This window comes from Bufo bufo, chromosome 2 (genome assembly GCF_905171765.1).
Source record: "Bufo bufo chromosome 2, aBufBuf1.1, whole genome shotgun sequence".
In the NCBI taxonomy this organism is placed as follows: Eukaryota; Metazoa; Chordata; class Amphibia; order Anura; family Bufonidae; genus Bufo; species Bufo bufo.
Genome location: NC_053390.1, coordinates 492,396,401 through 492,411,912, shown reverse-complemented (window position 1 = coordinate 492,411,912; position 15,512 = coordinate 492,396,401). Strand labels below are relative to the sequence as shown.

The 15,512-nt window shown below is 46.0% G+C and overlaps 1 protein-coding gene across 2 annotated transcripts in view; it reads right to left on the bottom strand.

The window, feature by feature from the left end:
* The window catches only part of MLLT1 (MLLT1 super elongation complex subunit), a 285,107-nt gene extending 281,856 nt beyond the window's left edge, over positions 1-3,251 (bottom strand). For both annotated transcript variants that reach the window (XM_040417782.1, XM_040417783.1), the window contains exon 1: positions 3,020-3,251. In XM_040417782.1, the coding sequence (XP_040273716.1) occupies positions 3,020-3,031 (12 nt within the window). In that variant the 5' untranslated portion in view covers positions 3,032-3,251. The remainder of the gene's footprint in view (positions 1-3,019) is intronic.
* Between the last annotated feature and the right edge of the window lie 12,261 nt (positions 3,252-15,512).

The window sequence follows — 15,512 nt, the reverse complement described above, 5'->3', positions numbered from 1 at the left end:
GGCGGCCGGAGATGGAGTGCGGCGGCGAGGCCCGGAGTAACTTACCCAGAAGGAGCGCCGGCCGGGAGGGACGTACCGCCGCAGCGTCTGCCTCGTCAGTCTAGCCGGAACCGGAAGTCGCACTCGTATGACGTCGCCGTAACACGAGATGCACTGGCGATGCCGACACCAGAGGGAGGGCGTGAGCCGGCTAAATACCCTATGCCCCTCCCACAAATGCAGGCTGGGAATCCAGCCTGCTATACATAACGTCCTATTCTTGTCTGTATTTGCAGACAAGAATAAGCATTTCTATCATGGAGAAGGATGTGCCGATTAGAGTTGTTGCGATACCAAATTTTTGATTCGATTCCGATACCATAAAAAATTATTGCGATACTCCATACCATTCGATATCACGCGAAAAAAATAAATAAACCAAAAAAGGCACGTGCATTCCGCATTTAAAAAAAAAATAAAAAATGGTGAATCGCACAGTTTTTTGTTTTTCTTTTCTGTTCCGGCGTTCACCGCATAGATTTTTTTCTATTTTAATAGTTTAGACTTTTCGGACGTGGCGATATGTGATATGTTTATTTATTGTATATGTAATTTATACTTAATATTTTGGTGGGGGGTTTTTTGTTTTGTTTTTTTACTTTTTATTTAATAACTTAGGGGCTAGAACCTGGGATTTTTTTCATCCCTTGTCCTATTCACCCTGATAGAGCTCTATCAGTGTGAATAGGACCTCACACTGTCCCTGCTGCTCTGTGCTCTGTGCACACAGCAGCAGAGAGCTGACTATGGCAGCCAGGGCTTCAGTAGCGTCCTGGCTGCCATGGTAACCTATCAGAGCCCCAGGATTACACTGCTGGGGCTCCGATCAGAAGCTGCCACTGCACCACCAATGAGAGGAGGTGAGCGGATTCTGTGGCCACTGCCACCAATGATTTTAATACTAGGGGGGTTGAGGGGGCGCTGCGCCATCAATGATTCTAATACTGGGGGGGGGGGGGCGCACTGCGCCACCAATGATAATTAACCTTTAATACAGGAGGCGGGTACTGGCAGCAAATCAGAGGCAGTTAACCCCTCAGGTGCCGCACCTAAGGGGTTAACTGCGGCTGATCACAGCTCCCTGTCAGAGGCAGGGTGCCGGCAATGTCATTCTGCTGCCGGCACCTGCCTCCTGTATTAAAAGTTAAAGACTACCTTTCCTGGGTTCGGACTTAGTTAAGTTAGCAGGCTACATAGAGCGGCGCCCAGGGACCTCCCTGCACCTACTATTATTCCTGGGCGCCGCTCCGTTCGCCCCAGTTACAGTCTCCTGTAGAAGGAGACTTCCAGAAGAGAAGCTGATGTCTCCTTCCCATCGCTCCGATAGTAGTAATTAGCATACGGAGCAGGAGACAGTAATGAGAGGACAGCGGGCGAACGGAGCGGCGCCCAGGAATAATAGTAGGTGCAGGGAAATCCCTGGGCGCCGCTCTATGTAGCCAGGTAACTTAACTAAGTCCGAACCCATAAAAAAGGTCGTCCTATCATTGGTGGCGCAGAGCACCCGCCCCTCTCCCCTCATTGGTGGCAGCAGCACAGGGGGAGGAAGGACTTGAGGGAACATGAGCGTGTTGACAGCAGCGCGCTCATGTTCTGTGATACTAGACTGTGCAGCAGCGCAGGCCAGTATAGAAAAAAATGGAAATCCCGGTATCGTATCAATACCGGGACACAAGTATCGATTGGGTATCGAAATTTCGATACCCGCAAACGCAACAACCCTAGTGCCGATCCGCAAAAACAGATATGGTTGTGTGAATGAGCCCTTACACAGGCATGCAGCAGTGTCTCTATGAGGCAATCTCCACCTAAAATACACAGGAAATGTCTCCTGCAGCAAGAATCCTCCTGGATGCTGTAGGATAAAGGACCTGTGAAGATATCACCACCACGTAACCAGTAACATACGTGGTATATCTGGTGCAACCCTACTCAGTACGTGCCATATCCTCCCCTAGGCCGCTTTCAAATTACCGTGTGCAGTCCGTGTGATGGCCAGCCTGCCCGGAGTAACCATAGCTCATGATCCATGATGCTGTTAGCTCCCGCCCAACCATGGCTCTACTGTCCTGTAGTCAGCATGGGACAGCACACCCGCAGCAGGGCTGGAAATCACAGCATCACAGATCACCCACATGAGCCACAGTAGGTCTGGAAAATGTGGTCATCACAAGGCTGCACACGTTTCAGATTACACATGGTTTTTCTGCGCAGATTCTCGTGCAGAAAAAAAAAAAACGCAGCATGAAGCACAGTACCAGTATGTACACTTTGCCTTTTTTTTGTGAGGATATAGAAATCCACATTATATCCATTACATTTGCAGTACCTCCTTTTCAATGGAAGGGTGAGATCTGTGGCGAAACCACATCAAATCTGCAAAGAACACATACAGCTTTTATCGCGGTTTTGGCGCAGAAATCCACACAGAAATTTGTATGGTTACACGCACATGTGCAGGTATCCATAAGTTTACTAGCAGAAATTCCACACAGATTTTTGTGGGGCTTTCTGTGCGTTTCCACCACAAAAACCGTATGTTTTACTTGCTGTTTTTGGTGCAAATCTGATGTGGTTTTGCCAAAGGGTGCAAATATAGTGGACATTATATGCATTTGTATATCTTCACAGCAGAGAGAAGAAAAGTGGGTTTGTCTACTAACCTGACCGCTTTACTGGTACTGTATTACACTGCGGTTTTCCACAAGGTGTGCAGGTGGCCTTAGTACAGACAGTCCTGTTCTGCCCTCAGCTAACTGCTGCTTGCCATACACTGTGCCCTGCCACTGTTCTCTTCTGCATTGTGTGAAATCCAGTAAAGCTCTATGGTCCCCATGAACCCTGTGCTGAAGTTGCTCTTGGTTCTAGTCTTTATAACACAGCACATACAAATTAGGGGAAAGCACCATGCTTTGTGTTCCTGTATACATGCATTCTGGGGAAACAGCAGTGGTCAGTGCCTACTTTCACCTTTCAGTACCTGACTGTCCATGTCTCTACGTGCAGGTCGTCTTTCTTCCTCCCCCAGTCTTCAAGGTTCCTACGGCCTCATCCTCCGCCTTACCACCTCTTGTTCTTGCTTGGCACAACGTGAAAAGAAAGGCTCAGATCCAGCAAAGCTCAGCAAACCAGGCTTAGGCCCGAGCACCCTTCTCCTTTCAATGGAACACTCCGCCTGCAAGTCCCACAGCCGGGATACCGGAATGTACCACCTCGAATCTAACCAATCCGAAGGGTACAGCAGGCGGAGCTTCCTGTCAGGAAGGACGGTGGAGAAAGAAGGAGAACACAAAGCCACTGGATAGGCGGCGTGGCGAGATTGACATCAGGGCTCACTAATCGGTAGCTACTCTGTGGTTTCCATAGTGACTGCAGGGTTCGCCCCCTACATTCCAGTCTCTTACGCTCCGCCCACCATTTTTCGCGAAGTAATTTCTTACCTGTGAGTTCCTGATATCACACTGGAGTTGTGAGGCGCCTTTGTGTCGGCTGTCATGCTAGTTCTGTATGTCCGCTATGTGCTTACTTGTAGACTGCGGCTGTGAAGGCTCATGGACGATTTGTGTTTAACAGCTCTTATGTTGAAAGCCTAAAATTGCTGCTGCTGCCATAGTATATATATATAGATAGATAGATTAGATATATGCACATAGATAGATTAGATATAGGTATATATAGATGATAGATATAGGTATATAGTTAAATGATATATCTTTGGCGCAATGGCAGCAATAATAGCAGAATACTTACATATAAAGCTATGGGTAAACGCACTTGACTTTGTTAACAAGCAGTGTGTTCAGAAACACACCTAACCATCACACGTCTCATGCCTTTTTATATTAGAAAGCTTCCATAAATTCTCCCTTATTGGGGACAGATGGTGTTTAAACACAGACGGTTTTATGGGAAGAAAAGAGTTCTCGACAAACTGTGTAAAAATACTAATATTGTAATTCGGCTTGCAGACAAGGGTGGGGGGATCGTTGTTCAGGGTATAGAATATTATAATATACTCACCAATGCCAAGTACTAAACAAGGGTAGACGGGGACCCCTTTACTAGGTTGTCATCTAGAACAGCTTGTGGGAAGGGCACTTACTGATGGCATCATCAATAAAGAAGAAAAACAATATCTCATTATACCATTCCCTGCTAAACCCTACTTTTACCATTTACCCAAAGTACGTTAGGACCCAAGGAACCCTTCCCCCCGGGAGACCAATTGTATCCAATACCAATTCAGCTACCAACAATCTGGTTAATTTCCTCGACTTACATCTCCAAAACTATGTCACTACTGTACCAAGCTATCTCAAAGACTTAAAGGGAACCTGTCATCGGGATTAGAATATTGTGTATAGGACATGGGTTGCTAGATCGCCCCTAGCATATCCGCAATATCCAGTCCCTATAGCTCTCTGTGCTTTTATTGTGTAAAAAAAAACAACATTTGATACATATGCAAATTAACCTGAGATGAGTCCTGTCCCTGAGATGAGTCAGGGACAGGACTCATCTCAGGTTAATTTGCATATGTATCAAATCGTTTTTTTTTACACAATAAAAGCACACAGAGCTATGGGGAATGGATATTGCGGATGTGCTAGCGGCCATCACTAGCGGTTTTCTTTTCCGGCACTGAGTTCCGTCAAAAGTGCTCAATGCCGGAAAAGAACTGATCAGTTATATCCCCATGCATTCTGAATGGAGATCATTCCGTTCAGGATGTCTTCAGTTCAGTCTTTTTGACTGATCAGGCAAAAGATAAAACCGCAGCATGCTACGGTTTTATCTCCAGCCAAAAAAAAACGGAAGACTTGCCTGAATGCCGGATCCGGCATTTTTATCCATACGAATGTATTAGTGCCGGATCCGGCATTCAAAATACCGGAATGCCGGATCCGTATGCGCAGACCAAAAAAAAGGTGAAAAACATAAATGCCGGATCAGTTTTGCCGGATGACACCGGAAAGACGAATCCGTCATTTCATTGCATTTTTCAGACTGATCAGGCATCTTTTTTTTTATTTAATTTTTTTATTCTTTTTATTGAAAGCAAAGGTGACAATACAATGTCCAGATAAAACGAGACATATAAAAATGAGCCTCCTATGACAATAAGTCAAGTACAAATAAATCGGTACAGTATTTAATTGACCGTGAGTCTCATAAATCTTGTGTGGCTGCACTTTTATTAGAACAATTATCAAAAACATAGGAGGGAGGGGAAGGAAAGAGGAAAAAGGGGTAGTGGGGTACGGTGGGCAGGGCTACACTGCTAGAGAACCCAAAGTACCTCGTAGAGAGTATTTGAGATACCAGGATGTGTACTGAAAGGGTTTGACTAACTCAGTGATGTCTGTGGGGTTAAGATGAGCAATGATAAAGGTCTGCCATTTGCTGAAAAATTTTGAGGCTGAACACTCATTGTGTCTTTCTGCCTCCACCCTTTCAAAACCTTCAATTCAGAGATCACCACACCAATGTCTGGCATGGTATTTACAAGCCATCGATGCAGTAGAACTCGCTTGGCTATCAACAATATAGAATGTAGGATAATCGGGATCTTGGTAGGGTGGCCGGACTAGTCCTTTTCGAGGCGTATGTAATGAAACGCTAAAGCCTGAGGCTCCATTGGTAAGTCCGAGGACCAATGTTCCTTGATATAGGACAACACACAAAAGTCAGTTGCCGGCATGTTACAGTTAGGACAATGAGTGATGCGATCGGGGAGAGGCTGGAAAATTGAAACCATAAATTGCGTAGTGCATCATTTTGAAGTATGTTTCTTGCCATGTTTCGCTTATCACACACTGGCCCCATCCCTCTAAGATTTTTTCCCCGATCTCATCATCCACTGTAATGTGTTCCCATTTCCGAAACAGAATGGAAGGCTTAGCTTTCGTAAAATTATCAGAAAGTGCCCTGTATAACCTTGAGAGCGACACTGTTTGAGGAGAGTAATTGAGAATATTATCAAAGGAATTTGTAACAGCCTCCTCGATAAGTTTCGCAATCTGTGCTTACAAAAACCCAAAGTCTGCATGATCAATAAGAAATGGGAATCTGGCAAGGCATACTTTTCCTTCAATTCCGAAGGAGTCAACCATCGTTTCTCCTCTAGGTGCATCAGATGTTTCACCCTAACAACCCCTCTGGATACCCATAGCGCAGAAAGTCCTGTCTGGTTCCCCCGTGTTCCCACAGTGGCATTAACTTAGAGATCGAATGGGACAGGCCAAACGTTTTCCTTATTGCCTTCCTGGCTGCCATCGTGTCTCTTATCAAAATTGAGGTTTCGACGTCCCTGGGAAGCGAGGCCAGATTTGAGTGGAGGCATGCAACTAAATTCCACGGGGCCACTAGATTTTGCTCCAGCTCTCTATTAGAAAAATGGTCTGTGTGGTGTACCCAATCAGAAATGTGCCTCAAAAGGCAGGAGAGATTGTACCCTCTAATGTTCGGGAATTTCACCCCTCCCTCTGGTTTACAAAGCATAAGCTTTGAAAGAGAGATGCAGGGTCGTCGGCTAGACCACAAAAGGGTGGTAAACACCCTATTTAAAGCAGTTACATCGGCATGTTTCAATAGGATCAGGAGTGTTTGGAGGGGATAGAGTAATTTAGATTTGGATTGAGCTGGCACCTACCCAGAAGGGATAAGGGAAGCGAATGAAATCTTTTCAGTTCAGATATTATTTTCCCAATAAGGGGTGGGTAGTTTAACTGATATAATGAACCAGGGAGCCTACCTATCTTCAACCTCAGATAGGTGATATGTCGTTTTACTGTTGTGGGGGAAAAACCATGTGAAATCCAAAGATGAGGGGGATTTGTGGTGTGTAACTCTAGGACCTCACACTTAGAGGATTTTATTTTGTAACCCGAGAAAGACCCAAAACGGTGGAGGAGATCCATCAAAGGGCCCAAATGCTGCTGAGGGTTAGACATAAAGAGCAGTAAGTCATCGGCTTATAGAGCCAGTTTGACCTCCTTTTTACCTACTGTGATTCCCAAGTAAAGCTCAGAGTCCTCTAGGAATCTGGCTAGGGGCTCAATAGCCAAGTCAAAAAGGAGAGGGGAGAGCAGGCACCCCTGTCTGGTTCCTCTCTGAAGGGGAAAAATGTGCCATAAAAACCCTCCTGTATGGATTCGTGCAGCTGGGCTTGCGTAAAGCCCCTGTAAGAAGGTGCGAATATCTCCAAAAATCCTGAATCTGTCCAGCACCGCCCCCAGCCAGTCCCATCAAAGCGAGTCAAAAGCTTTTTCCGCATCTAGAGCTAACAAAATGGGGGCTGTGTCCAGCTGGGGGTGGCGCCGAACCCAATCCAAGGCTGCTAGTACCTTTCTAATATTTGCCACCCCCGAACGACCCTTTATAAAGCCCACTTGTGGGGGACCTATCAGGGTGGGCATCAGGATGCTCAGTCTATCAGCCAAGATCTTGGTCAAAATCGTAAGATCCTGATTGATGCGTGAGATCGAGCGATAGTAATCCGGGTCCTGCGGATCCTTATTAGGCTTCAGTATCAATTTAATGTAAGCCACATTGACATGTGCAGGAAAATTACCCGTACGTAAGAGGTGATTAAGGTATTCAACTAGGGTGGGGGCGAGATGGTCTTGTAACACCTTATAAAACTCTCCTGAAAACCCATCAGGGCCTGGCGCTTTCCCATTATGCAAAGAACTTATAGTGTGCAGAATCTCCTCAGCCGATATTTCCGCGTTTAGAATCCCCTGCTGTTCCGCCGTCAAGGATGGGAGCTTGATCGTGGATAAAAAACATTTACTCCCCCCTTCCTGGAGTGTCCCGATAGAGCCGCTCATAATACTTTCCTAGCAGTTCGTTGATTAGTTTAGGGTTCGTATGCAAAACTCATCCCTTAATGACGTAATGACCGTGTGAACCCTTCTACCCCTGGCCAAATTCACTAACATTTTGCCTGACTTGTTCCCAAATTGGAAAAGATCAGTCTGGTACTCTGAGCGATACATGGTCTCCCGCCTATCAACTAACAATTCAAAATTACTTCTAGCTGCCAGCCCTATATCCTTATGCTGGGTCGTGGCCGCCTGAAGAAAATTTGTGTAAGCTATTCGTACGGCTGTGCTAGCTTCCTGATATTGCTGGGCAACCACTTTGCGCAAATTACTCACATAACTGATTATCCGACCTCTGAAGACCACTTTGGCAGTTTCCCAGTGGATCGAAACATCTGATGCACCCCGAGGATTATCCCCCTGGAACTCCAGCCACCAAAATAGGTGAGTGATTAGAGATGAGTAGCTCATGGATCTCGGAGGAGACTACCCTAGAGGACATATGTGAAGACACAAAAAGATAATCTATTCGAGACCAAGTATTGTGTGCATGGGAAAAGTGCGTATATTCCCTATCATCAGGGTGTAGGGAACGCCAGGTATCATGTAGGCCTGTGGAGGCCAAAAAAGGTTGTAAGACCCTGTCAGAGAGTCTCAGCGAACCCTTAGCCCCATCAGCTCTTTTCCGGTCTTCCAGAACAGAGGCAACTGAGTTGAAGTCGCCACCCACAATCCTATTAGGAGTCCCATCCGCGTGCAGTCTGTTCTCTAGAAGAGCATAAAAAAGTGTGTTGTTATCATTTGGGGAATAGACATTGCAGGGATCTCAAGTCTCCCTGAGGTTCAGGGAGTCTCCCGCTATTAGATAGTGGCTCCCTGACACCCGCATGTGAAACAATATAAGGTTTACTGATAGCAGAGCAGAGAGATAAGAGAAGTGACAGGACACAGTTTAGATTACAGGTTGAATTAACCCTTTAGGGTCAAATTGGCTTCTCAAGGAGATATATATGTTAAAGGCATCCCTTCTTCTGTCTCATTCAGTAGCTATAGAACTATTGAGAGAGATGTATTTTTTTTAATACATTTTCACATTTAACCCTCCATTTTAATTATATTATTTACCCCAGTGTTAAATTCACACCCCCTGGATGCTTGTTTTTTTCCTACAGTGGGGTAGATAATTACACACAGGGTTTTAAAGAATAAACTTCCTGACTCAGACCAAGAGCCGACTCAGCAAGTCAGCAAGTGAATTGAAGCATCCGCACATGCGCATTGCGCAACCTAAGCTTCGGTTCACTAGCTTCTTGTCAGTTCAGCGAATGAACCGAAGATTTGATTCATGAATCAGTTCATTTGAATGAACTGATTCAAATGAACTGATTCATGTGAAAGATCCGAACTTCCCATCTCTAGTTTACTCGCAGTAAACCTTTCCGGCAACCTGTAGCAGTGTCCCCTTTTCGGCGTGTGCGCACAGTGCAAGAAGAAGCCGATGCCAGCAGTCCGCAACGGCGCATCAGGCTGAGCCTGTGCGCACGCGCAGGATCTCAAAGCGGGAGGAGGGAGGGAGAGGCGGCACTGAGGAGTAGAAAGCGGCGCTGGGCACGAACGGCGATGCGTGCAGCCGGGCACCATGCATCCACAGACCTCCCCTGCTTGGGCACCTTAATTCAATAATTGACAGGTTAGTAAAACCTGTTTTTCCGCAGAATAAAGCCACAAATAGCTTTTATAAGGCCACCTTAGAAATCAGAATGCTACCCTGGGCATGAGCATATGTTTAGCTCAGAGGGCTTATAGGTGGTGACTTAATCATATACATAAATATGATAATTTGGGGCAGGGAAATGAGCCAGTCCTCCACACCATAGAGAAAAGTGTGCAGATGCTGCATATGTTTGGAAAATGTAATAAAAAGTTAGTGGGGAAAAAAACTCCCTGAAATGAGAAGTGCACCTCCCTGAAATGAGTTTTTGCAGGTTGGGATGTCTGACATTGTGAATACTATATGAGGTTCCTTCAAATTCAACCTGCAGCCTATGCCATCTGCCCTCACTATCATAAGATTCCGAGATGACCGTTTCTGAAAAGTGCTTGTGGAGCAGTGTAAGCACTCCTGCCCTGCGCTCTCTGGCCGACTCGGCCGAGGATCCATAAACAGAGCCTACCCAAAACTTCTTTAATCGAAATAAATCCTTTTCATCAAGATGAGTCTCCTGAAGGAGAACTTTGTCAGGCTGCAGGCGTTTCAATTGTCGCAAAATTTTGGAACGTTTCTGCGTTCCAGGAAATGTTATTCATAATAGCTCCAGTGACCACGGATCCTCGGGCAGAGAGAGCAGCTGGTGAGAAGGGAAGGAAGCAGGGGGGACACAATACACAAAGTAACTGACATAAACACTGCCTGTAAATACTGCAGGTGATACCCGCCAGGCACTAAGGCTAGATGACTTATGCCTACCCTAAATCTGGGTGTTGACTTCTCTTTTTTCTGCCATGGCGGAACTCCCTAATACACTGCCTAAGGCCTCATGCACACGACCGTTCCGTTTTTTGCAGTCCGCAAACAGCGGATCCGCAAAAAACGGAAGCCGTCCGTGTTGCCTTACGCAATTTGCGGAATGGAACGGGCGCCGGTAATATAAATGCCTATTCTTGTCCGCAAAGCGCGGACAAGAATAGGACATGTTATATTTTTTTAACGGGGCCGCGGAATGGAGCCACGGCTGCGGACAGCACACGGAGAGCTGTCCGCATCTTTTGCGGCCCCATTGAAGTGAATGGGTCCGCATCCGAGCCGCCAAACAACGATCGTGTGCATGAGGCCTAATAGTAATAACTAGTGAGGCTAAATTAACTATCCCTTGTAGACTAGAAACAAATTCCTGACTACAAACAAGAATATATCTCCTGTAAACATCATGGGAAAAAAGGCACACTTGAGTTAGAATGCTACCACCACATCCCAGAGATTAATGCAGTAGTCCCCAGGTTCCCTCCTACTTAAGTCCTGGCCGCTTTATCTTTTGCTTCTGGAGCGCAGAGCCGTTTTGCGAGCGGCCTATCTGCCGACGATCCATAGGTTCCGCGGACATCCTCGGTGAAGGCCGCTGAGGAGAGAGGGCAGCGTCCCGTAGCTCTGAGTCAAAAATCCGGCTGATGGCCTTTTCCCCCTCAAAGGGGGATCGAAAAGTAACTGTACTTCCCTGGGCACGGTGAATCTTCAGCACCGCTGGAAACAGAAGTTGAAAGCGAATGTTCTGATGATAAAGCTTGGTGCAAATAGGGCTGAAAGCCTTACGTTTTTTCGCAACATCTGTTGAAAAGTCCTCAAATAGCAGAATTCTGTAGCCTCTAAGGGTGATCAGGGGCTGCCTCCTGCGGAAGCTGCGAAGCTTGGCCACCTTATCATTAAAGTCCAAGAGCTTAAATATAACTTGGCACGGTCTTCCATCACCATTGCGAGGAGACTTTGCAGAAGTACCCTGTGGGCGCGTTCCACCCTGCAGAAAAAATATAAACCAAGGGCTTCTCGCAGTTCTTGTTCACATAAATCCAGGAGCTCTGGTTGTTTGATGGATTCAGGTAATCCCACCACCCTCAGGTTATTGCGGCGGGACCTGTTCTTTAGGTCATCAACCTTGGAGCGCAAGTAATCCAGAGCATGCTGTTGCGATTGAATAACTGAGTCAGAGTCCCCAACTTGTTGCTGGAGAGAGCACAGCTCTCTTTCCAAGTTTCCCACTTGAAGGCTGGTCTGGCTGACCTCCTCTCTCAGAGAGTTAAAAGAGGCCATTATGGTAGTTTCCAATGTTTTTTGGATGTCCAGCATAATGCGCAGCGCCACTTCTGTGGCCCTCTTTTTGTAATCTAGATGGTCAGGGCTTCACAGTAGAGTCACAGCAGCCTGGGAGTTCTGAGGGCTCTCCTCTTGAAACAGCAGCGGCTGGCTGTCCGCCATCTTTGCCGCGTCCTGAGAGGCTGTCTGGTGCGCACCTGCGGATTTCTGACCGCTCCGCAGGAGATAGCGGTCCATCGACATCCAGGAGTTGGTAAGCAATGTCCACCTCACGTCCCTCGGGGGTTTCAAATGTCTCCCCACGCCACAAAATGATCAGCAGAGTCGGCGGTAAGAGGGAGCTCCAAGCGCTGCTAATTCACATGGAAGTCCCGATCAGTCTTCACAGGATCCCGATCAGTCTTACAAATGTTTTGCCGGATCTGCTTGCCGGATCACTCTGCCACACGTGTGAAAGTAGCCTTAATGTACCAAAAGGGTACAATATTTAGTTACAAAAAGTTACAGGAAATAAGACATACATAAATGTGCACAAAAGCGTATAAAAATAAAAGGATAAAAAGCAGGAAGGTTCTTACTCAACGAATTGTGTGGTCAGAGTCCATTCTGGTTTTTCTGGGGACAGGAGGAAAGTTGAACACAACCCAATGTTGATCAGATACCCAAATTGTGTCAAAGAAATGTTCCCAATAGTTAATGTCTATCCCCATTCGGCAAAGGGTATTGCTGAGAGGAGTCTCCCTCCTATTCTGTGCCAGCCTCCTGGAATGGCCCTCATTACCTGTGCATGCTTCACCTCTCTTACTCAGCTGGTAGACATGAAATATTAATAAAACATGGCTTCCCGTCCACACTAATGGATATTCGGGACCTGAGATGTTTTAATAATGTATATTATATCTGGCTAACCATTTTGATACCACACATGACCGATGTGGTTGTCCCAGAAGGTGAGATACTGGTTATGTGGGAATGCTGGCTGTTAGGGATGGGATGTTTATACCCCCTACGATGCCCACATCACAAGGAATGCAATTATCACAATTATTAATATGTGAGTTGTACCACAGATGAGTTATTGCTTATGAGATATTTTCTTCATCCTCTGGCATTGTATTTGAAAAGCTTCTGGACCCCTGCTGGGTGAGGTTCCACGCTGTCTGAGTGTCTGCATTTCCAGGAACCATCTTCATTACCACTTGCAAAGGGCCAGTTTTTCAGGTGATAAACTGAATTCCTCCAAGGGCAGTGCGTTTTCCACCTGCAGACCCAGACAGAACAGCATGTACAATCACAGAATGGAAAATATATAGGATCACACGACAGGTATAAAACATACACAGATAATAAAAGTTATAAGAAATTTTGTCCATTTCTCACACTATCCCCCTTTATGTTGTGCCACGGGAACTGATTACAAGTCGGTTCCCAAACACATCTCCATGACAGGGTCTCTGTGGCTTGACCACCCATCTGAATGTCAATTTCACCACCCCCATTGACTAACCCAAAGGATTATGAGTGGAGAACAGCCGACCTTTCTCAAAAAGGTCAATCATATATAGTCCACTCAGAGCCTACATAGTTCATGTAGCAATACTGCAGCAGACATCCCATGAGCTTAAGCAAGTCCTCTTTTCCGCACATCCGGAAACGTCTCATGAAGGGGACCTCTCAAGATCCTTGCTGTGTATCGCATCGCAGAAGACATATCATTCACTGAGATAATTGCAGAGAGGGGCTTGCCTACAATCACCCTTATGTCCCTGATAGAAGTCTCAAGGCTTTACTGTTCCCCACCTCTTTGTGCGCCATTGCCTGCTCTGCTGTGACGTCAGCCACTCCTTGCTCCTCCCATCTGAGATTTCATCCTTTCCACCCAAGACTTGTAAAAATCTGGTGGTTAATTTTCAATGTTAAGGGAATTATTGTCAATCTTGGATTTTTTCTCCTCTTGAGCTATCTGGGGAACAAGTCTTTCCAGACAGGTCAGCATCCTCATATCAGAGAGTGGTTCCTTGCTTGGCATTGCAAATGTCTTGCTGTGGGAGACAACATCCTGCAGGGTACTTTTAGTGTCCGCATTCAGTCCAAACACAGGGTCCATAAAGTTGAGGTCTAGCTGCTAGTTTGACCTTGGAAGAGTCACTACTTTCTTTATTGGCTGTTCATTTGGTTCTGGACACCTTGTCATCTTTGGAACTATATCAACTGTGAAAGTCAAAGGGATAATTGAAGACATGACCAGTCCACCATCAGATAACCCAAATGATCTGAATGGCTTAGCTGATTGATTCACATCCAGTAATCCCTCTGCAGAGTCCATATTAGGAAAGCCTCTGGCAGTTTCCGTAATTATTCTGGTTTCATCTCCCTCATGGCTTGAAGCTTTAGCTTATAAAGTCAAGTGATCACCTGCTAGGGTTTGCTCCTCTGCCACATCCAGTTTGGTATCAGTAGTAGCTAGGTCTTTATTGTCATTTATTTTTGCAAGTCCATCATACTGTAGCTGTGCAGTAAATCTGCAGTCAGCACGGGCTCCCTGATGACTGCTGGACCAACTGACGGGGTTTCACAGCGTAGCTCCTTCTTGCTATGCCCAGTTTTCAGCTTCTCTACAGGGAGATTGTACTTTTCCACTATCTTGACACTCTCTGCCCCAAGGGATTCTTTTGTGGCTTTACTGTCCTACACGCTGTAATCGGAGTTATTAATATCATCCTCTGAAATGACGTCTATACCTTCATCTTGTGGTCCTTGGACAATGGAAATCTCCATCTTTTTCCGCAACACGAGCATAATCTTCAGCCTCAGCATCAAGGGTTCCTTTTGATACTGCCTCCCATTTCACTATCTGCTTTGTCAATGGGATCCTTGGCATCAGTGTCCATACCTCCATGTCCTAGTTCTTGGACATTAGAGTTCTCAACATTGTTATCTTGTAACGCACATGATTCTTCTATAATGCTGCCACTTCCCACCTTGTTGGGAGGTTTTGATGGGGTTTGTTACTTTGGAACTTCTGGTTCACAAATAACATTCCCAAGAAATAGTCCATTTAGACTCTGTGTGTCTTCTCCGTTTGGTATAGATACATACTGGGAAACCGTATGCCCCAAACCGGCCCCCAGTGACACATTGGTATCCTCTGTCACCTCTTTCACAGGCCAAGTTTTCTTAAGAACAGTGTCCTCACGGTTTAACAGCTCAGCCTGATGGATCGTGCTCTGTTGGATAACAGCAACTTTCATTGTATTATAATCCAGGTAGGCCTCTGGTATCAAGCACACAAAGATTTCTAAGGCTTTTCCTCTCAGGGTCCGGATTAAGAATTCTGCCCATTGCTCATGGGGTAAGTAAAACCGCTGGCAGGTTTCTGCAAACTCTGGCCACAGGGTGTGCAGGTCCTCATCTGTCTCAAGGAGGGGAAAATCTTGCGGATTGGGCTGGTGCAGCTCTAGCACTGGTTTGGTCCCATAGAGGTGTGCCAACTTCATCAGAAAGGCTCTCTCAGCCTGACGGTCTGTAGCCTCCCCCTCTCTTTCCGAATTGATGAGCCACAGGCGCAGTCGAGGGTCACATTTGGTAAACCTCTGCATGTCTCTTTGCAGGGAGATAACCATGTTCTCTGGTTGCCAAATAAAAAGATAGAAAAGAAAAAACAAGAAGAGGGAGGATGTTTTGCACGTATGACTACAGAACAAAAATTAAGTACTGCGTTTTGCCTTGTCTGTTGGTCTACTTCGCAAGGTTAAAATAGAGGTGTTCGCGCTGCCAACAATTGTCAAGTCCAATCAGGAATCGGTTCTCCAGGTCAAAAGGTTCCTTACAATGCAACCACA